Below are 23791 nucleotides of genomic sequence, written 5' to 3'. Positions count from 1 at the left end.
CAGTTCTAGCCAGTGTAGCTTTTTTGCAGGTCTTATAAAAGTACTTCTGCCAGGTTCTAACTGCAGTTTGCTTTAAGAAATAAGCAGCAGATGTTCTTGATAAAGGAAAGTGGATATGATACACTGTCAAGTTCTTTCTGAGAGATTAAACACACACAAACTCTATCTGAAGATAGTTTATCCAATATAAAAGAATATAAATAAATAAATTTTAAAAACCACCAAAAACTTGCTTCTAAAACAGAGAACCTGCCTGGCAAGATTTAACATAAAAATATTGAATGTTTGGAAACTTAGTAAGATATTTGTTTTGTATGTAAGATTATAACTATCTCATCTCTTCTAATGAGCAGTCTATAATCTACAATTGCCCCATTTAAAGCAAAACTGGAATATATCACTTGGACTAAACATAGCTCACTTCAAAGCACTATCTATAGAAACCCATAAGAAAATAATACTCTTTCTGTAAACTTTGTGTATGTTTTTTTCAAGTGCTGAACTCTGGTACGCTACATCTGGTGTTTAGGTTTCTCGTTCTATATGCATACAGTCCTCATAAATTAGTCCTTTGGCCATAATCTCTACTGGAACGCTACTCTGAAGACATCAGTCTTCACAACTGGTGTGTGCAATTCTCTGGTTCTTCTCCCAAATGGTGTGAAGCAAGGAGAGAAAAATGACAGTGTGAGCATTCACATGAACTGTTGTCTTGCAAAAAAAAGAAAAAAATAAAGCAGCAAAACCAATTCTAATGCTATGACTAATGAAAAAGAATAAAAAATAGAAAGAATAAAACATTTGATAAGTACCATCAAATGTGGTAACTGATTCTCCTGGCACCCATCCCAGTCACTCATTGCATTCTGGTTTCAGGTAATATCAGACCATGCATAATTACTTTAACTCCTTTATTGTACCTCAAAACATACGCATTTTACCTGATTCTAATTCATGGCCATGAAAATAAAACCTCTGCAAAACTAGACTGCTTGTTATTGCTAACATTATCTTTGTGAGTAGAGGAAAAATCATCCTATCACCTTTGAGTAAAAAGATATTATACTACTGCAAAAAGGCTGCAAGATTTGCCGTTGTCCTTTTTTCCCTGGTCAGAGATCAGGAGATATTATTTGAGGAAGGTAACAAGGTCCAGAAGTAAAAAGAGATTTAATAACTCTCTTCCTATTTATTAAAAACTGTCCCTTTAAAATCATTGTTTAATCAGTGTACTGGTTAGTATGCCGTATCATGTTTACTTCCTCTTAATCCTAGAAAAAAACGTGGATACTAGATAACGTGTCACTTTGACTTAAAAAGTGCTGAATGCTTCTGGCTCCTTTTAATTACTTTATCAACTACTTCTAGAAGTCCACTAAAACCACCACAATATCAAAGACCTGTATGTGCAGTGTTCTAATTATGAACTTGTAGGTCACAAAACACTGTCACAGAATTCAGATAAGACAAAAGATAGGGGAGAGTAAAGAGTTCAGGGATTCTTTCTCAATTTTTGTGTGAGAGATCCTTTCTTAGAACTTCGTTTTGCTGTCTGGCAATCTGCAAGGGTTTCTGCAGCACCTTGGCAAAAATCCATTCATCATCCTAGAAAGCATTAAATGATCTGATCACATGGAAGAGTAACTTTCTGCCATGCTTCTGTGCTTATTCCATCTCTGATGCCAATACTGACCATCTAGAAGTCAGTAGGAAAATGCTTGACTTGCACAAAAATTCTTGATGAAAACTTTTGATCAATTTTTGTTGAAATCAGGTCTTGCTTCATTAGACCTGCAATGCTCTATTTGGAGGAATGTAGAGGCTGGAAGCATGTTTTCAGTTCAAATTGTAAACCAGTGTTGACATTACAAACATACAACTTATGTATTTAGAGGAAACATTTCTGTCCAGGTCCAGGGAACTACTGACATATCTCTCAATTTCCAATTGCCGAAGTAAGAATAAACATACACAAGAAATGGAATTTGTTATTTTCACTACCTTCATCTGAACCAGAATAAAGGCTCAAACAATGTAGTTTAACACACACACACAAAGGTGTTGGGAAACCATCTCCCCTCTTCACATCACGAAAACTTCCACCTTTAACACCTGGCAAACATCTTTACTTACAGTTATGAATTCTTCACTCAGTAACTACTCAGAAATTCAGACAAAGATTGCTTAGATGCAGCGCATGCACTGGGAAGCCCTCTGACACAGACAGGATGAAATTTCAGTCTACCATAAGCAAAAGATGCGAGTCTCCACTTTGAAGGAACAGTGTAAATATTTAGATGTTTTTATCTCCCTGATCACAGAATTCAACCACTCTGAGCCACGGCTTTTGTGTGTAATATCATCTGGTCAAAAAACACAGGTGATATCACACGTGTGCGCACACACACACACACACATGAAAACAGAACAGAAAACCTAAACTGCATTAATTATTTGCAGAGACCAACCATCCATTTTTTACAATAATATTTGGGTTTTGAAATGGCAGCCATTTTTTTTTTTTTTCTCAAAAGGCAAAAATGTTCTGCTTCTTGCCTTACACAAGGCAGTGTTCTTCATTCACTTTAATAACATATGCAAAACTATTGTTTCCATTGATTATTATTTCTGAAATTGTTATTCTTTCTTACCAATACGATGCTTCAGACTTAATATGGTGTGAACTGATTCTGTGCATTGTGAAGCAGAGGCAGCCTAACCCTCTCATGGGAGCTATGCCACTGACCAAGACAGCCAGTGTATCTTCCTGCTTTCCTAGCTTGAAGATAATCTTTCCCAGTGGGCAATATCATTACATGATGCAATCTGCAAGTGTTGAATCTATATAAATTTACATGAGCATATACAATATGTGTGATCTACAGTGAAAAATTAATAAGAAGAAACAAAAAGAAAAAATTGCTCACTGTACTCAAAACACACAGCTGCTAAAAACCTGCTTGGAGCTCTGAAGTTCATAACTAACGACAGTAATCTACATCTGTAGTGTGATGTGCTGGCAAAAAGCTTTGCCTCTGAATAAACATGTCCCTACTATATCAATTTCCAGCTATGCAAGATTTATTTCTTGCCATTTAGCAGCATGTCAGTGGCCACAGGAAATGCTAAAACTGGGCTTTATTGCTGAGTTGACTGCACAGTTCCATGTTTATGTAAAATCTGTTTGCTGATAGTGATGAATGCTGCTGGCAAAGGCAGTAGTTTGGAAAGGCTATAAATATTCTCCTCAGTTATATATACGACTTCATTGTTAATACTAATTGCAGAGCTGACAACCAGATTGGTCATGAAATGTCATTTGTTTTACTTTTCATTAAAAAATAGAACTGACGTGATGAGAAATAGATATAAAATGCAATATTGGATTATTAAAATCTGAACAGTTTAGACAACTTAGACATCTAGCATCTATCATTGTACTGTTTATGCTGTTATGTGCCACTTACTGCTATGCATTAAATAATTAAGACATCCATACAGAAACCCATGACAAAGTGCTCCTAAGTAACTAGCAGCAAACATCCTATAACCATCTACAAAACCCAACCTTTCCAAGTGTAACATATGTACGTCTAAATCACAGTTCAGCAGAGATAACTTATGCAGTAAAACATACAAACTAAAGTGTATATAATAAAAATCAAGGGTCAAGGAACAAGTGTGTAAGAGAGAAAACCTTCAAAACACTAAAAGAAATACCAAACCTAAACTAGTGTGGCTATGAATTTCTAGCTCAACAGTCCAGCATAAATGATTATAGACCTGCTGAGTTCAAGAGAAATTTTGTGGGCTTGCCTCTCCTTTTTAATGTTTTCTCTCAAAACTAAAATTTCTGTGATCTTGGTAAGATACACATACACGTGCACTCAAAAAATAGCTATATTTGTTTAAATTGTGAAAAAAAAAAAATGCTTACTGTGCATATGCTTTCAATAGAGCCCCACTTAACTGCAGTCACTGGCATTCCTGTTGAGATTTGAACAAATCCATCATAATGCTTTCCATTAAAACTGTGTGTATTAGTCCCCAGAGCAGACAAATCCTTGTCTACAATTCTGTCCACAAGCATACCGTAACATGAAAACAACTTAGTTTTTGTGTCAAAGCAATGAGGACCTAATTCTGCTACTCTGTTTTCATTATGTGGTGCTCTTAATCCAACAGCAGTCACCTTGATATTGGTAGTATTTAAACTTAAATAGCTTCTAGTTTTGGAAAAGAAAGTTATCTCAAAGAAGGACAAGATCGCATCTAAGGGACTGGATGGGCATTGAACTTCTGAAACATACAGTTCAGTTTTGGATCCAGGTGTGTACTTCTGTGTAATCTAAAACAAATAATTCAAACTGTGTCTCAGTACTCACACGTCACAGAGAGCAGAAGTTATTTTCTCTGCTGTTTTAGCTAGGAATGGCATCAGAGAAGGGCCCAGCTCTAAACTGGCCTATTAATCTTGCTGTCAGCAATCATATAGTAAGTTTCACTTGAATTAGGCTGCTTAAGTGGTACCATGAAATAAGAAAAGATCATTATCATTCAATTCTTTCATGTGTATTTTCAAGATTTTATCATACTTTTTCCTCCAGAGCACTGGCATTAAACATCATTTTGCTATGAAATATTGAATTTTCTTCTTGCAGAAACAAACTGCTGAGTTATTTTTTGATGAAAGTACACTAAGTATAAAATGAAGAATGAAGCTAAAGTATATTTAACTTGTTCCAGAGTGTTCCCAGAAATGGAAGTTCTTAATTCATTCTTTGATGAGTATGGGGATGTGATATAAGTGAGTTAGATTTCAGACAGAAGATGCCAGATAAAACTAGGAGGAGGGGGGATTTGTTATTTTTATTTTTTAGTAGAATGCATCACGCTAATATTTTAAAGCCTTGCAAAAACAAAACAAATACTATATTCACCATAACAGTAGGGTTACTTGTGAATTATGAGGCACATGAAAAGAATGGCAACCTCTTAAGCCACACAGCTGGCAGGCAATAATTTGTCTATCAAGTCTTCTAAAATAAATTCAACCTATATGGACAGTCAGGTCAGAGCTCTTATACTGGACTGGTCATCTATTCATGAACTGTATACAATTCACATATCTTATTTGGTTCAGCATGAGCTTAGATGCTAGATAGTCCAGATGTTACATGTAAAAACGTGTGCTGTCTGGTTTTGCCCTGTAGGTTTCCAAACTTCATACTGCATCCATGAGTGAGCAGAGCCAAATAACATGTCAAAAGCAGATTTTTTAAACTTTGGAGTCTAGAGCTGGAGTGAATATGGACTCAAAGAACAAGCAATGAGTAATGACATGCTTTGATTATAAACCTTCACCACATGTGGCCTTCTGCAGAGGTTTGGAATACATCGCGCTTGCTGTCTATTAATGTCTATTTTATTTTCCTATGTAGGAAAAGCAGAATTTTATAAAAAAAAATGTGATTGATTCCAGCACAGGTGGCAGAGTCATTGTCAGTTTCCCCACTGCTTCTTATTTCACTCTGCCTGATCTCCACAAATCTGCTCAGACACCATGTTCCACATGTATAACCAGCAGCAACAAAAGCCACTCAGAAGTTGGCAAGTTCACACGTATCATTGGACTTCACTGAGATCCAGTGTTACAACAGCAGGATGGTAGAAGGAAAACCAAAAAGCATGTTACTTAAGGAAAGGATTTGAAATGAACCTGGCTTGCCTTAAAATTTACCATCCAGATCCCTTATTTGAAGGTGGATAGAATGGGAAGAGCAAGATAATTATTACTCAGTGGGTATCAAACTCTGATCCAAGTGCCCCAACAACTACATAAACTCTGAACTACATCTGTCATTAAATGGTTTACATGAACTCCAGAACCTTCAGATTAGAGTACCAGACTAGATTTAGTAGCTTGATATCTTGGTTCTGGCAACAGACCATATAAGATGGTTCACATGAAGCAGAAAAACAACACGTACTGCACTGTTTCCAACTGTGCAATACTTCATCCAAGGAGCTGAATTCTTTCCTGACCCCTGGGTAGTCAGTCCGTGATCTGCAGCACATTTGGCTGTTCCTCCCAGGCAGCACTTTAGCACAAGTATTCTTTAGCCTTATAAAATTAATGATCATCAATATTACCCTCAAAAATTACACACACATACAGACAAACCAGTTGAGTTAACTGCTAGTAGCAATCAAATACAGATGTTAATATCACTCTGGGCAGGGACAAGTTTTTTGAAAAGGAATGGTTGACTTGCCATTTTTTTTACTGCTTGACACTCAGTGATATTACAGCAAAGAGCAGAAAATGTTCATGCTATATTTTGATGTAGTCGTTCTGTCGCTATTAAAGTTCTGCAAAATAATGTGTGGATAGCTGATCACCGTTATCAACAAAAAAGGCTTGTTTTCAACAACCTCCTTTATTTACTTTTCTATTTTATGGAATAACCTTAGCGGTCTTAGAACCCAAAGCTTCAGATAGAGAGGGAATGATCAGGAGGATGTGGTTTGGTCATTAGAGAAAAGCAAAGATTCTTGGTTTTGTTTCTCAGCTGTTCAATCCGTTTACATGCATATAGCCTTTGCTATAGAATAGTACAGCTGAGAGAGGTCAAGAAATTCTAAAATAAAATCATTTTTAAAGTAGATCCATAGCTAAAGGTCTTATACTTCTAGATCACCATGGTAATGTACACCAACATACCACCTTGCTTGATAATTTACAGACTCTTGTTTAAGTGCTTCATCTGAAAAGGATATCCCTTTCATCCTGTGGTACACTTGAAACCCTCATGGTGTTTGCTACAAAGAAAAGAATCTCCTTTGTCAGTATGCCAGTGAGGATAATGAAATCCAGTGATGTACGTCTGAATGATAAAGTTACACAAACACAACTTAGTATTGCAAATCACTGATCCCAGTGATTAATACAACAGATAAACAAACAGCTTTAAACAGAGCCCACTAACACTACAGCATGCTCACCTTATCCTAACAAATTGGGAACCATAACACAGTTTAAGAATAATCTGGGAAAGTTTCCCTACTAGGCATCTCAGCAATGGATTGACAAACAACTTAGATGTCTATGTAGAAGAGACTAGAGGAGTGCCTGGGGAAGCTAATCTTGACTTAGCAAAAGATGTAATCAGTGTTAATGGTAACTCCAGATCCTTTCCACCACCAATTTCCTACATTTATACACTATTTCTCTACTTCTCTCCTTGGTCTTTAATTGTAATTTCACACAATTTGTCTTACGTGCTGTCAGAAAGAAAAGCAAGAATCTTCACTTTAGGGCTGTCTCTATCTTGCCCACTTAATGAGAGCACAGGATCATCACAATATCAGATTTATATCCTGTCCTGGATTCTCATAATATTTTATTTTCTGATAAGACAGATTCCACTACAGAGGAACTCTTTGAAGAAAATCTCCCGTCTAGTCATATTTAAAACTTTTTACTTTTCTTTAGCCTTAGTTCAATATTTATACTGTGTGATAAAGCAGAGTATCAGTAACAATCCATCATAACATCTGTAGCCTATTTTCAGGATAGAAAAACTCAAGCATGTTTAGTAGCTCCCTCTGTTACTAAATCGTAACAAATACTGTCCTTCTGAATCTTTGCAATATTGCTATGGTACAAGAAGCTGCATTGTACATAACAGCTAAACACAGTCCCAAATTATAAAACCACTATCTGCTGCTATCTAGTAGGACTACAGCTAGTAAGTGACAGTGTCCTTCCAAACCACACTGTCATGTTTTCATCCAACCCCGCCCATGTTACTAGACAAGGAGCACAAGGAAGATATTCGTTTGAATCCACCAGTTGCAACAGAACCAAACACAAACCCTCCAAACATATTACATTACAAACAACAGAGCACATACACTGAATTTCAGTAGGCAGTATGATCATTAGAAATCTCATTTATCCAGCGCATTAATAAGGAGAACATGCAGTGTTCCATTACTCTCTATTTCCAAATATTATAGTGTAGATTGTTCTCTCTCCCCCTCAAATTGCAAGTTTGTGTCTCAGCTTCCAACAAGAGTTGATTCCATAGAATTTGGAATGAATGCACAGTGATAGAGATTGGCTGTTTTATGTCTACAGCTGTGTCACATGCTGTTACTTCTCAGCTCATACAGGCAAAATGAAACTGCAATAAGCAAATACTCTGCCAGGCAAGAGGCTGAAGTGCCAAAGACAGCAGCTATAATATATGTCTTGGTTTGCCAGTCTTTGGAGGTAGCCTATTTACCACAAACTAATTGAAGATCCCACGTGTATTTCAACAAAGCTGTGACCTTAATGTTTAGCAGTTACAAAGCATTTTGAGCAATAAAGGTTTACTCGAACAATACAACATGCATGCAGCCAGTGTGTTATCCTCTGTGCTCTGAGGACAAGATTAAAGGATTCAGCCATACTCATATACCAAAATGAAATCTAAATTACATTTCTGTCATCAAGGAGGTTCAATCCAGAACCTCAATAAAAGCTTAATTCTTCAAGGAACTTAAATCTTTATGTTTAGTTAGTACTGAATTTGTGTATTGTGTCCAACCTACAGAAAAACAAAAAATAAAAAACAAGCTACAGTTTACCCTGAAAAAAAACAATAATCAAAGCAGTGATGGCACACTAACTTGTGGGTAACCTGAGTTGCTTTAATTTAACTAAGAAAATATCTGCTGATGGCTCCAAAATTGGAAATATTTTACTTGAGCTTTTAAGTAGGAAGCATAAGAAATGTAAAAACTAAAATTTAGCAACATCACGTGCTTTAACTTTCACTTCATGTACTGGTTTTGTCACCTGCAGTGTTGTCTGGAAGAACCAGCGTAGCACTGTGCATCAGTCTCACATAAATAAAGTAGCAGCACATTGTCATTTCTCTGCTGTTTGCAACTGAGCAAGGTGAAATAATGAAAAAACAGTAAGAAAGGAAACGCTTATTGGGGCTGGAATATGTCATACACACATATTTTCTGAGTCTCATCTCAAAATGATGATAACTAAGGCAATTCTGGGGGAAAAAAATCATTTTGCACTTAAAACCTAATATACTCCAGTCCTTGTTGAAAAATCCCAGTTCCTAGCCTGCTCTTGCATAAATAAATAAGATAAATATCAGGTGCCCTCTATTGGCCCTCTGTTTATGTTAGTTTCAGAAGTTATAAATTTCCCAAATTCCTTTTAGTCCTTGCTTTTGTTGTAGTGAAGTTACAGTTTCCTGCCTCTGTCAGAGAAATCCCACCACTTCAAAGAATAGAACCGCATTTGGTTTGATGATATAGCTGTCAGCATGCAATCAGAGCATGGACAGGAGGAAGCTGAGCAGGCTGAGATGGAAAACTAGTGGCTCCAAGAGAAAAATTTGGGTTAAGGGAGAAGAAAAGAAGCTAAACAGAACAAGTAGTAGCTCATAGCAGGACTGAAGAATGAAAGAAACATGGATGCAAGTAAGGACAATTTAATGCCCTCGTTGTGAGGGGAAGGAGAGAACATGGGATCCATGCACTCCAGCCTCTTCAATCCCTTTTAGTTAACAAGTTTCCTTGAAGAAGTCAGCCTATCCTCTGAAGACGCTCTTTTTGCTTTCAGATTAGCAAGTGATGCAGCTACAAAAAGATCACTCAGAAACAGACCTATAATGCTCCTACCTCCACAGGAATGGAAACACTAGTGTAAATTTCGTGAATAAAGATCCCATATTGGAGAGGCAATTTCACTAAATGTGCAGACTTCTAGGCAGCCTCAGGAAAAGACAAAAACAAAATGGAGAAGCATTTCATCATCTCTGTTTCTTACCTTCCCCTCAAATCTTGCTGTGGCTCCCAGTTGCACTCGGATGTTCCGAGGAGGAAGAGTAAATGCTGGTGCTTCAGCAGGAACTGAGGGGCTGAGTGTCAGGGAGGTTTTCGATACTCGAGTAGATGTCACCAGTTTCACATCCCCCATGATGTGGACTGTCAAAGAGAAACACAAAGAATTTATGAGGATGAATTGCTTACAGTTGCAGCTAAGAATCAGAACAGAGTAAGACTGTTGTATATATGTATAACATATATAAAACATACATATATACTGTTAAGAGTCTTCAGCCTAAAGTAACAAGTGTTATTTTCTGGGTGGGGAACTGAGACCCAGGAAGACTGTGTGCATTAGAGTTGTTACAGGATCACAGCCTTGAACTGAACTCAGTTTGAACTCTCAAGTCCCAGGCCAGCTCCTTAAGCAAGAAGTCATCCTTTACAACTGCATTAAATTGTAATAACTTATTTCAGGAGGATATTTTTTGCAATGTGACTTTGATTTTCCTGGCCTGCAGTACACCAATATCAGTAAGTCTCAAAAGAAGAGCCAGTGTTAAGTAAGTCTTATGAAATAAAAGACCTCTGTTTGCACTGGAGTTAAGTTGCGAGTGGGAATGTGGAAAATCTGATTTCTCATACCATGCTTTCAGGATCTTAAGAAATATCTGGTATATCCCTCCAAAGTACTGCTAGTACATAATAGATACTTCTGATGAAATTCCAAGTCTCTACTGCAAATGCTTCTACAGCACATAGATCAGTAAAATAGCACCAAATTTTATGCTACATAAATGTCATTTAAGAAGTCTCTTTACAGATACCTACTTCAGATATGACTGTTACGCTACATACCTTATAATCCCCAGTGGAAAACAAACAAACAACAATCAAAATCCTAATTTAGTTTTGAAGTGTAAAAACCTAGGCTATCCAGAAAAAAAAAAAAAAAAAGTAGTAGTTCCTCTGAGTGCTGCACTATGCCACACCAAACCAAACTAAATGGCCTTGCAAAGCAGGCTCTTAGATCTCTGCATTTGCAACTTCTGCAGCTAACAACAGTGCCAATCCCAGGAGTTATCCCTTGAAACTCTTCCTCAAAAGCTCCAACTTTTCTCTGATTAAAGTGACCAAGAAAAACATTTTCTGAAATTAACTATACAACTTAGGACCATAAACTTCATTTCTGATAGGACACATTGCCATGTGTGTCTGAAAATCCAGTCTGACAGCACAGTGATTCCATATAACACACCTGACATGCTCAGTAAATATAGAGTATGTCAGTCTCAAGAAACACCTTGTCAAAGCACCAGATGGTGATTTGTTCTAGAGTGAGGGAACCACAGTGCTCCAGAGGACAGACTGATGGACAGACTGAAGGAAGTCAGGTGGGTTGTGGGGAAAGTAGGAAAGGAATAAGACTCTAAACAACTAACAAAGTCATTAGTACAGGTCAGGTTACATTTCTATTGCATGTTGGTAACCAGCACAGAAAAAACTGTCTACAACTCAAAGCCTTGTGTTATAATGACACTGTAACATATAGAATAGAGTAACAGCTAGTCTTCTCCTTACGGACATCTTGTATGGATTTATGTTTTTTCTAAATTAAGTATCTAAATAAGATCAAATTTACCAAAGAATATTAACTCAAATGAGCACAAGCAGTTTTTGAGCAACATAATCCTCTAATCATCCACATTTAGCAGTCTGACTCTAATTAGCTGTGTATGCTGAAGATGCTTCTAGTAGATAATTAGGAATTTCCCCTCCCCCCAGTTTAGAGAATGTTTTACAATTATTTTCCCAAAGAAATAAATCCATGTGCAGCCTGGTGATAATATGGAACTTGCATGTCCAAATACTTTAAGAAAACAGTGTTCTGAAGAACGAATATTTTTCCAGCTTAAATTCAATAGACAAGATAAAATGCAGGAACTTAAAAGCTATGGAACACATCTGACTTTCTTTTTTTAACGTAAGGAATTTTCTAGAATGATTCTATCCAAAGTGTTTTTCTCAGCTTGCTGCTGAGTGAGATTTCAAAGATATTTCACGGACTCATAACATTTCATTTCACATGCTGTGCACACCTAGACTACGGTCTTAAAACAAAACCAAGTGTAACTGAAGTTGCAATCAAAACATTAGGGTATTAAACATAAAAGAAAACTTTCATGCAAATGTTGGCTGGATGGGTAGTGATGTGGTTAGACAGCATTTCTCATCTAGATTTTTTTTTATTCTTAATCCTTTCTCAAAAGCACATAAATCCGTACAAATTCTCATAGTGTGCCCTCTAATCTTTGTAATACCAAAGCAGACTAACGTGTTTCAAGCATTTTCTACTGGGAATGAATTTGTCACTCAGTATGCTTAGTACACATTTGTCACAGCTCACAAAAATAATTGCCCAAAAAAAAAAACTCTGTGAATTTCACCTCATCTTTTTTCTCATCCACTTCTTTTATATAAGTAAAAGCCTACCATCAGCTTCTACGTAACCATTAAGTTATATTAACTTCCTTTTAACATGTCCTTCCTCTGAGGCAGAAAACAAATGAGCTGCAGAGAGCGAGTGCACACACAAGTGCAGAGCTGTCACCTAAAAAGCCTTTATTTGGCTTCCTGATATTGCAACTTTCCACCTAAGCAGCTCATTTTCACTTGGTCCAGATATTCTGTTATTTTAGCCAGTCTGCCCTCAATAACCTCTGAACCATCTCTGAAATCTGGACAGAATCTTTTGAGCTCTTTAAATACAGGAGCAGAAGGCCAGCACAAAGGCTGGAGCATTTGTGTGCTATTGAGGATCCTGGCTGAATTCCCTGCTCGCTGATGGGGCTGCTTTCATGACCTCAGGCAAGTCACTAAGCTTCTCTTTCGCTATGGTTCCCTACGGGTGAAGTGGAGATTACTGTACTACCTTACCACAGAGAAGTGCTATAGGATAACTATTATAGAGGGTGGGAGTTAAGCAGCAGTCACAGGGCCATATAAGCAGCATAGATTTTAAAAAGGCAGAAAAATGCTATAAAATTCCAGAAACATCGATCGCTTGCTTTTTTATTTTTTTTCTCCCTCCCCAGTGCAGTGGTGTTTCCAAAAAAACAGCGTGCATTTTAAAACACCAGGTAAATTTGATTCCCGTACATAGATCAGTGAAGTCAACAGTTTTTCTAGGGACTAAATGCCATCCACAATGCTCCAAATTGTTCAATATTTCAGAATCGACTTGACAGCTTCCTCTTTTCACACACCTCATTTTCTCTTCTACAGCTTCTTTTTTTTTTTTTACCATGAGGACTAAGATGTGGTTACCATACATTTATACAAATTTGAACACACTCTCCACTGAACTACAGGAATGTTTTTTTGCAGCCATATCACTTGTGACCATCTTTTCACTCTTACCAAACCACACAAGGAAGCATCCTGCCCCTTGTCAGCTACCGGTACCCAAGAAACAACATGCAGGGAGAACGATAAAGCACAGGGAATCAGCAACTCAAGTGAAAAAGGCATTTGTGGATTTAGCAGAGAAGAAGAGATTGAAGTGGGAACAGGAAACAAGGAACTTGTAACCCTGCTAATTGTAGTCACACTGCAGGCAGCCTGTCCTTGTATCAGTTCTGACTTGACTAGCATTCCTTCCTCCACTGCCTCGTCTATCAAGAACCACCTTTTTCTTACTGATTCTCTACCTAGCTAGCCTCTAGAAAAGCCTTTTCATCAAAAAACATCCAAGGTGTTTTCAACCCTGATCCCTGAATGTCCAATCAGCATTTTTCTAGTAAAATTTAATGGCAGATATCAGGCACATCAGTAGGAAGGAGATGAGATGCCATATCTTCTCTTGCTACTCTGTGATACAAAATTTTTGCAAGCTTAAGTTGAGGTAAAACCATGCATGTAAAATCTCAGGCTATGTTCCCACAGAGAGCATTTACATAACACTCCTGCACGGTTCCTGGGAATTACAGGCCAACTTGTGATTTGTTCAAAACTTTGACTCTCTGAAGAGACAGCAAAAAAATTTCCATGCTGAATTACAGTTTCATTTGAGACCATTATGTCGAAGACTTTCCCAGAAGTAAGCAAGTTCTTCAGATCCTATCATTACAGTATCTTGAACTGCACACTCAGCATGTCAGCAACAAGCTTTTACATCAAGAATCTTACTCACATGTAGGAAAAAGGACAGAGCAGGTTCAAACTGTTAAAGGTACTCATCTTAACAAAATACTATTGCAGTTCCTGCATGGCATTTCAGAAACAGTAATGGTTTGTGTGACACAGAGTGCTGAACTACTTCTACAAGATCTGAGTTAAAATTAGATCTGTCTACTCAATAAATTTAGAGCTTTTTTATTTGCATGCCTGTTGTGGCATGGGCTGTACACTGAAATGGTTTGCATGGTATGATTACCATGTGTGAAGAATTTCAGTTCTCTGTGTAAGAGAATAATTCAATATGGTATTTATTGATATTTATTATATATAGGTTTATTAGAGCATGAAAAATATGGTTGTCAACCGCCTTTACTTATATATGCCATATAAGAAAAAAGAAAACACTTGCATGTTTTTATCAAAGAAGAAAAATAATATTCTCCCTAACCTGGAGCTTGTGCTGCTTAACAGAGAAATTGCTAGCAAAGATGTGCATTTCCTGCACAGTGCCAGTTGTAACCATTCTCCAATTTTCCTCAACTTAGCAGTGCCATTTAAGGTACTGAAACATCCCAGTCCCATTGAGATACAGATAACCCTACTTCACCTACTGTCAGTAATCATGTTGCTGCAACAGACCAACAAGAACCATGATATCTGCTTATGCACAATCACACCTTAATGGTTTACTGATATATTGAAGTAGCCAGAGAGAGTACTTCAGGTACAAAGAATGGTACATTAAACCATGTGAAGAGGGAAATGGATAAATTCCTTTAATAACGTATGATTATCTTGATTATAAGCAGACATGAGACATTATTCAATTATTCCATAACCACTGAGCATTAAAATTTAAGGAAAAAAAGATGTCCATTACAAAGCAGTTGGACATGCAATTTAGAAGAATGTAATGCATTTTTAAACTCAAAAACCTTACATGTTTAATTTGAAACATCAGATTAAGGAGCAGTAAATCAAGACCCAGTTTCTTTGCAGCTGTTATCTCAGAAGAAATACAAGTAACTAAATATGACATGCATCGTACAGGTTCTGTACAGCATCCATACCTAAGAAATATTTTATAGCAGAAAATTGAAGCCAGAGGGAAACACAGATGGCAAACGGGATGCAAGCTGGGCTTGTTTTTGCTGATTCCATACAAGTTTCTTATAGAAACACATTGGAGAGGGTAATTCAATCTGACTTCAAAACCTGCTACAGTTGTAGTTTATGAACAACATCAAAAGAAAAGAAAAAAAAAGGTAAGACCTAAAGAAAGGTTTTCAGTGTTCTAAGCAGCAGGTCAAAAATCAATAAAGTTCTACTGGGTTTCCTTTAAAGGATCATTTTTAATACTCAGTATTTACCAAACCCAACCATCTTAGTCTTGGGAAAGTTGAACAAAACAGCAAATTTAAATTTCATCATTGACAGCTGGTTGTTTTCTTCCACTTATGACAAAAGAGACCACTGGTCAGACTGGCAGTCCATGAATCCCTAGCATACCTCTAATGACCACAGCTTCAGGACAGAGGTAAGGGCAAAACTGAGATCTCTCTCTGCAGAACATGGCCCTATACCTAGGATTTAAGAAAAATTGACGTTCACTGTTCAAGCAGTATAGAGCTTGTGATTCCATTGAAAGTCTGTTTAGGAACATTTTGTCTTCACTCTTCACAGCGATGCTTAATCTCTACTCCACAATTGCTGGCCTACTATACAAGCTGGTCTTTCGGGGAGAAAAGTTATTTCACTCCCAAGTTCATTATATACACTTGCAAAATGTGATCATTTTCTTAAAACTCAAAACAACTGTAGCTATTCTAGAGCTGGGATTAAAGCCTGTTTGTCACACACAGAGGTAACTCCTTCTCACCCATGTACCCACAAATACAAACCTAATATGACATGACAGCAAAGGAAAACCAATCTCACATTTTATTTAAGTGCATGGTTCAGCAAGGCTTCTAGGAAAGCTAAGAAGTATAATCTCAGATAAAGTTAGCATGGGACTGAATAGGAAGATAGCTAGAGAAAAAAAGACAGAAGTCAAGAGGTTGTTGACTTGCCTAGTACTATGCAACAGTGGGGGGTGGGGGAAGTGGAGTGGGGGTGCAGAATTCAGGAAGCAAACATTTGGTGTGAGGTACTTTCAGCAACATTTCAAGATAGGCAACCTAAAAGTAGCTAAGATTCCTTTCTCCTAATTATTAAGTTAAAAGAAGATTTATAGCAAAAGTCGTACTTTTGCAGAATCTTAACAGTGGTAGAACGTTAGGCTAAATCAGCAGTTTACAGCAGATTTTTTTTTTTTTAAACAAAATTCTACATTGCACATTTTGAAAAGTAACCACATCATTAACTTTCCTAGATGGTGGTGCTGCATGTGGCCAGTTGCTGTTGCCCATTTCCAAGCTAGCAGGGCCATAAAGTTGCATGAAAGGTGAGTCATGGTAGATTTGCAGTTCATATAAAATAATATTTAGCCTCTACGTTTTGCTTTGTGATTTAGTTTCAAATATACTCAGAACTAGAGAAAAAGACAGAAAAAAAAAAAAAAAAAAAAAAGAAAGAAAGAAAATTAAAAACGAAAAGGAGACCCAAGTCTGCCAAATTCTGCGCCATTTGGGAAAGTGAACACATGCACTCTACTGGCTGAGGTGAGCAAACCCCAGGGTAGCACTGGAAAGAAACATATTGATTTCAGCCAAATATAGACTGGGCTGTGAATAAACATCACTAAGTTTCAAATTATGCTGCACATACTTAATACTAAAGGAATTAGGCTTTTTGCTTGAAAGAGCCACTGGATCTTCATGCTGAGATACTTACTCTGCATGAAGCCAGACTCTGTTCTGCCTTCTATGAAGTCCCATTAATTGTAAGCATTAAACCTGGCCCATAAGATCTCCCACAAGTTTATTTTTTTCTGGAAACTACAGTTTTCTTTGCGTATGCAAGCCAGCATTCTCCAACAATCATTTTTACACAACAACCTTTGACAATATATTTGGCACTGCAAAGCAAGTAAGAATTACCTTGCTGAAAAAATTATAACCAAGAAATGAGATGGGTTATTATAATGGCTTTTTTTTTTTTTTTTTTTTTTTTTTTAAGTAACAAAGAGATAGTTGGTTTTATTTCACAAAATAACATAAATTTCACACAGAACTTACTGCTGCAAAATACTCCAGAAATTCAGCCAGTTACAGGATTGATAAGTATACTTCAGACTGTTGGAGAAATACTTCTGCAGGGATGATAGCTCACACAACTTAAGGATAAAGTAACGTGCTAGAAGGAATGAACTACTGGTAGGTCCACATCATCTTCACCCCCATGTTAAGTATCAGGCACAGAACAGATTTCTGTGATCTTTTCCCTATCTCTACCCACAGAAAGAAAAAAGTGGAAGCTTAAGGAGCACATAACAAAGAAAGCTGTACCAGAGATTGTGAAAAACTGAAAGCAGTCCTTAGATGAGGAAAAGCGATCCCCTAAACACATTCTTTCTTTTCTAATTTATTTCTGGCAAGTATGTTTTAGAAATAATTTAACCAAATGAAACCAACTCATAACACTGAAGCTTCCAGGAGCCAGTAAGATTTCACATCCAATACTGTGCACTGAACTCAAAGCCTGAACCAGATAAGGAGTTTTAAAAAGAGCAAACAAAAATGGTAGTATTTTTATAAATTCCTGTATGGAGAAATCCCTCGAAAGACCCCTGCTAAGTAGAAAAGTTAAAGTAGTAACTGTATCAAAACACTTAACAGCTTGCAGCAAAGAAAATGAAGAAAAATAAATCCTCAGTGGAAAATAGGAAATACGATGAGGAATCAAACTGTTAATTGCACCAGGAAAGATTTAATTTAGACATTAGGCAAAAAGTTTAAGTAAGAAAGGAAAAAGACCTGACAAAGATTGCTCAGAGGGTCTGGAAGTCATACAAATATATGCCGAGAACAGCACGTACAGTTGATTTGGCCTTGGACATGGGAAAGACTAAATGGTCTTCTAAATCCCTTCCAAACCCATGACTCTATGATTCAGCTGACAATTGATATTAAAATTGGAATATAATAGAGGATTTTCACACGCTGGGTCTAAGCTAGCAAGACAACTTGAAAAAATCAGTTTATGAAAACCACAACAGTATGAACATATAAATCATTAACAATGCAAGGCTTACAAGAAGGCAGACAGAAGGAATTTGGTTTAATCTTACTTAAATGATAGTTTGCAAATCTCAGCTAAATGTCCATTTCTGATAACAAGAAAATGCAACTTTTTTTTTTTTTGAGACTGCTGAGTGGGATGTGCAGGCAAAGATATTGGTGCCTCTAAAGACACTTCCAATATGAAGTATAAAGAAGTTGCCTCATCACATTCAGACACCTTACTATTTAAAAAAGCTCTTTTTACGTATTTGGGTCACTTATTTCTATTTGTAAGTTCAACAGTTACAGTAAGTTACATGGATTACAACAGATTGATTCAACTTGGATTCTACAAATGCACACTGCACACTCTTGAAGTTATTGTCTTAAAAGCATGTATAGAAGAAGATCTGTATGTAAAACAGAGGTTTGGAGCCTCTTCACAATTCTGTGTGAAGCTACTATGACCAGAAGTGTGTCTGGATTCAGCCTGAAATCTGAGTCTGTCCTGACTGCTTTGGTTCCAGCTGGGAGACAAGCCCAAGAAGGCCCCATTTTCCTACTTCTGCAACAGAATTTCATTAGAATTATACCTGGCAAGGAGAGAACTGTGAAAAAAAGAACTGAAATTTAAAAAAACAAATAAAAACAACAACAACAACCAAACAAACAGAAATAAAATGGAAAAAAAGTAACAGGAGACAAGTCTAAGGATGCAGAGAAGCACTCAATCAGGAGGAGTTCAGTCACAGAGAGGAAGAAAAAAGAATATATGATAAGACTGCTAAAGGCCAACCAATTTTCAGCTGAGCAGGCAGTATGAATGAGAGCTATAATGTTCCATTGTTGAATTTTACATCTTAAATTGAACAAATTTCAGGACACTTTCTGTGATTCTCTTTCCCCTTGTAAGAACAGACAAATAATCCAAGAGTGACTGAGGTTCATACAAACTTAATTTGACAGACTTTCATGCACTAAGTCAGACTGTCGAAGAGTCATTCTTTCCCCTTAGTTCTTTTTAAGCTCTGTTGTTGTGAACTGTTTTATCTTCCGTGCTCCTCCCACCCACAGAAGTTACTCACATAATCTGTCTAGTTGCCAGTCTAGGGCAATTTTCCTTTATGTAATATGCCAACAACTACTCTGAAAGTCAATACTGAAAGCAAGCATGTCGGAAAGATGCCAGTTACCCAAGTGTTTATACAGATGTGAATAAAAATGTGAAATAGTGATATTAGTAACAGAGAAATGCATTCTCACTTTTTAAAGATACAGCATTTCAGGAGTTTTTTCAAAGATGATACGAAAAATGCACATTTTTCAAAATCTTTTTGGTACAGCTCCTGTATATACAAAAATATTAAGTATTTCTCTACTACCTTCAATTCCCTTTTCATGGAGGGATTTCTTCTTTAAAAATAGATACGGAGAAACATCCTTTTCTTTCCCTTAATATAGCTTCCTCACCACCACATTAAGATACACTTAATAAACGAGCACACTGAAGCCCTAACCAAGATGAAAATTTGATCTCTCTCCATCAGGTTAATCATGACAATTAATATCAACAAAGAAGACCAGAAGGCAGAACCGAGCCAGTTTGTGTTCTGTTCCTGGTCATGCATGTCATTCCAGAAGTAGTTTGTCTGAGGTAATAGACAAAATAATATTGTCTCACTTCAGTTTCACCTAAGTGAACACTAATGCCTTAGTGGCATCTGTAGGGGGCCAGGCTCAAGATAAGGTCTTCCCTTATGGGCACTGTATTCTCCAAAGAGCATTTTAGAACTGGGCGTGCTTTTAAACTTCACAGAGAAGCTCTAAACCAGTTGTATCTTGGAGGATCATGTATCAATTAAAAAATGACTAAGCTTGCAAAATAAAGACATTTTCAAAATAACGATATGCCTCAGCTTTAAGTATCCGGGAACAAAAAGTGAACGCTTTGATTAGTACTAATGGGTTTTTAAAAGTTCAAAGAATTTTCTAAATCTTGGGGAGGGTGACCGAGAAACTATCAATAAAAACCTGTTTTCCTGTACCAGGAACAACCAGAGAGTTACACTAAGAAACCATCACACACAGCATCACATTGGAATCAGAGTTCTCACAAAACACAGAAATTCCCATTCAAACAACCTCCCCTTCTACCCCTCCCTAGAAACCAGCATTAAATGAGTAAAGAAGAACAGAAAACTGCCTGTCCCAGTGGACCTGCTGGGAAGATATAGGCAGAATTCTAGGAAATAACAGTTTTATCAGTTGTGCAAGATTATTTCATTTTCTTTGGAAGTTTGTAAAAGACAGGCAGTCATTTCTAATAAAAGACAGTTAAAAGGATAATTCATATCCAGAACCAGTAAACAGAGAGTAAAAATCACAGCACTGAAAGCTGCAAAGGTACATAAACAGAAAGTTCATTGGTCTTGCTGAGGAAATTCCTGAAATATTTGCACCTCATGTGATACACAGCCATGTCCGCTGATTTTGGAATGCTTAGGCTTGAGTTGTAAAAAATACCTCCAAAAATCGCATGCAAAATACAAGCACAAGCACTTACAAAATCAATTTCTTAAGTAATCCATTATTTATAGAAAAAAAAAAAAAAAAAAACTCAGTTAAGAGAGTCAGGAGGAGGAATTAATTTATTTTTAAGCATCAATTATGGTTTCTGAGGAATCTAACTGAAGAAGAGATAATGATGAGGTAACTGAGAAGAAGACAACCAGATGAATATACAGATTAGATACAAGTACTGCTGAACTCCAGATAAACAGAACAGTATTTTGACAAGTCTCAGCACACCCCAGTCTTACTTACTGCCTCCAGAGTCTGCAACACAAGAAGTTTTGTGTAGCATCTCCTTATGACAGAATTGAGACTATTGGACTTCAGTGAAAAATTAATCTCCTGCTTTCTGAAGAATTCAGATTTGTTCAGTTTTGGGTTTTTTTTTAAATGTTATCTGAGTTCCTTTTTGGAGTTTTGGTGAGGGAGGATTTTGGTTTGCTCGTTTGTTTCAGGAGGATTTATTTTGACAGTACAGAGGTATATTCTATGGATTCTACTACTCATGACCAAAACAGTAAATGCTGAGCTTGTATGCACTGGCATATTTAAAATAAAAGGTAAAGCACAGAAGCCAGACAAATGCAGGTAAATATTGTTTGTTTGTTTTTGTTGTTGTTGTTATTATCATGTTTTCATAAGACAAGGGAATCTCTTCAGCTATGAAGCTACCTTTACAGCTGGCTTATTTTCACAGTGTCACAGAAGTGACCAACATACATTGGCTGGGGATCTGGTAGCACAACCTTCTGCAAAGGTTTTGGCAGCTCAGTGTAAACCCATTAATCATAAACTATGTGCTACTGTTCTTTGAGCTCTGCAGTCACAACAACCTAGCATTATTTATTCTATTTCTTATCTGGAAGGAAAAGGCAGCTTCCCAGGATCTGCCTTGGTAGGGCACAGGACAAAGGATTTCTGTCTATGGGGCAACAGCTTATTATTTAGAACAACTAAGTTATCTGAAACAGCAGACAGAGAAGCTTGGAAGAGTTTTCTTCAAGTTGAATAGCACAGCCCTGTTTTCAAGTAGTAGAGATATTCCAAAGCATCTTTTTCATTGCTTTAAATAGATAATCCTCAACAGAGTAGTACAGCAAATTCCACAAAAGATGGAGTAATTTGGGTAAAGGACAGTGAGTCCAAGCTCCCAGATTCTGTTTCTGATCCTGATTCCCTCTCAGATTGTGATCTTCTTCTCCGCTATTCTCCTAATATATCTCCTGATTGGTACAAAAATGCTACTTGCATTTGGGATAGTTATGAGCTTTTTTTTTTTTTTTTTTTAAATGCATTTGAAAACTCTGGATCAAAGCCCTGCAGCAAAACAGAAGGGCTTGAGTTTCTGGTTTCTAAGCAGTGTTATTACTTGCACCTTAAGTGCCATTTGTGTCAACTCTGTATGACCAGGAATGATGATAGCTTGTATGTAGGCATTCAGAAATAGAGGACGTCTATAAAAGATCGTATATAAAGATAAGATCATATAAGGATGTATATAAAAGCTTACAGAAATTCTGCAGGTCATCACAAGGTGCCCATTGCAGCTCTGCGCTTTGTCATTAAATCAAAAACCAAAATCAAGTGCAGGGTGTTTTAAATGATATTTCAACCCAAGCGATCAGAGCTAGCATTTCTGCTTATGTTTGGTTCTACAGAATAAATAAATAAATACATAAATCTGAATAATTCATGTAACAAGTGACAATTAAGATTTTCCAGGACCCTAGAAGATAACATTACACATTAAGATCGGCAGAGCATCGGTAATTTTAATACACTCCTGCCATCATGAACACAAAGCCAAAACTAATTCCCTTCTCAAGGAATGAAGAAAAAAAGAGTCAAGACACATTCAGAAGATTCACAACTGTTCTGCTTTCTATTTTAAAGTTTCTGATAGAGAATAACAGCAAGTACAAATGATGGACTGCAGTAGGATTCCAAACAAGAATTGATTTGTTTGCATAACAGACAAGAGCATCTTTTCCGAGTACTGTTATCTCAGCCCGTTAAATATTTGTAACAATTATTAACTGTTTACTGCAAAAAGGAAACAGCTCCTTTGCCTGAAAAACAGGCACTGTTCTGGATTTATTGGTGCTATGCATGAAAAGAGATCTGACAAAGCACTTGTGGTTAAACAATTTCCACAGGCTTTAGATATCACAATTAGAAATTCTTAGAACAAACTTGAATTAAGAAGAAAATTACCCCATTTGAAAGTGTTTCTTGCAAGTCTAAAACTTAAGTCAATTTCCTGATGTTGGCAAACATCTCGGTTACCATTGCCATCCCTAATCACAACGGGTTTTTGTCCAGTGTTGGCCCATGACTGCATTTGAAATCCAAGCTTAATGGAAAACCAGATCAAGCAGAAACAGAATAAAACAGATCCATGCAGAACCCGCATGCATGAAGCAGCCTTGCGGGTTCTAGACATAGTAATTGTTTTTCAGCTGAAAATCTACTGGTCTGATTCAGCAAATGACTGCTTTGCTCCTGTGCCACAAAAAGCCACACAAAACTGAATCTACCCTTCTGCTAGGACTTTTTTTTTTAAACATATGTTAGCTGGGTAACAGCAGCACTGAATCTTCGAAGCTTGTAAAATGAATTAAGCAGACAAATGCACTGTATTTGTTTTCAGTTCAACAGGAGGCTCTTATATTGAACACATATGAAGGAGAGACACGCTAAATTGAACAAGCCTGGAGGCTCAAGGCAATATTAATTCCACTTGCATTCTACCATGTGGATCCAATGATCAAAGGGATTTGGAAGCGAGAAGGGAATAATGGAAATATCAACACTCAGCAATACTCCACTGCCTCAGGACAGTGCAGGACACTAACAGATGTCAGGAAACAGCATGGCTATCTCTTCACACATTGAAAAGAGGGCAGGAACTACAGGCACACTAGATTTTCATGCACCAACCTCAAGCCCTCAAGAGGCTGTTATGAAAAAGAGCTAATTTCATACCTGCCCATCCCCTTTATAGGCTTAGAAACATTTACATAAGGCACCACTAG

The 23791-nt window shown here is 37.0% G+C and overlaps 1 protein-coding gene across 2 annotated transcripts in view; it reads right to left on the bottom strand.

Annotated features, from left to right (window-relative positions):
• MYLK (myosin light chain kinase) overlaps positions 1-23791 on the bottom strand; it is a 179737-nt gene that overhangs the window by 110059 nt on the left and 45887 nt on the right. For both annotated transcript variants that reach the window (XM_072341613.1, XM_072341612.1), the window contains exon 2: positions 9845-10002. In XM_072341613.1, the coding sequence (XP_072197714.1) occupies positions 9845-9994 (150 nt within the window). In that variant the 5' untranslated portion in view covers positions 9995-10002. The remainder of the gene's footprint in view (positions 1-9844; positions 10003-23791) is intronic.

Source organism: Excalfactoria chinensis, chromosome 7 (genome assembly GCF_039878825.1).
Source record: "Excalfactoria chinensis isolate bCotChi1 chromosome 7, bCotChi1.hap2, whole genome shotgun sequence".
Taxonomy (NCBI): domain Eukaryota; kingdom Metazoa; phylum Chordata; class Aves; order Galliformes; family Phasianidae; genus Excalfactoria; species Excalfactoria chinensis.
This window is presented reverse-complemented; position numbering and strand designations above follow the sequence as displayed.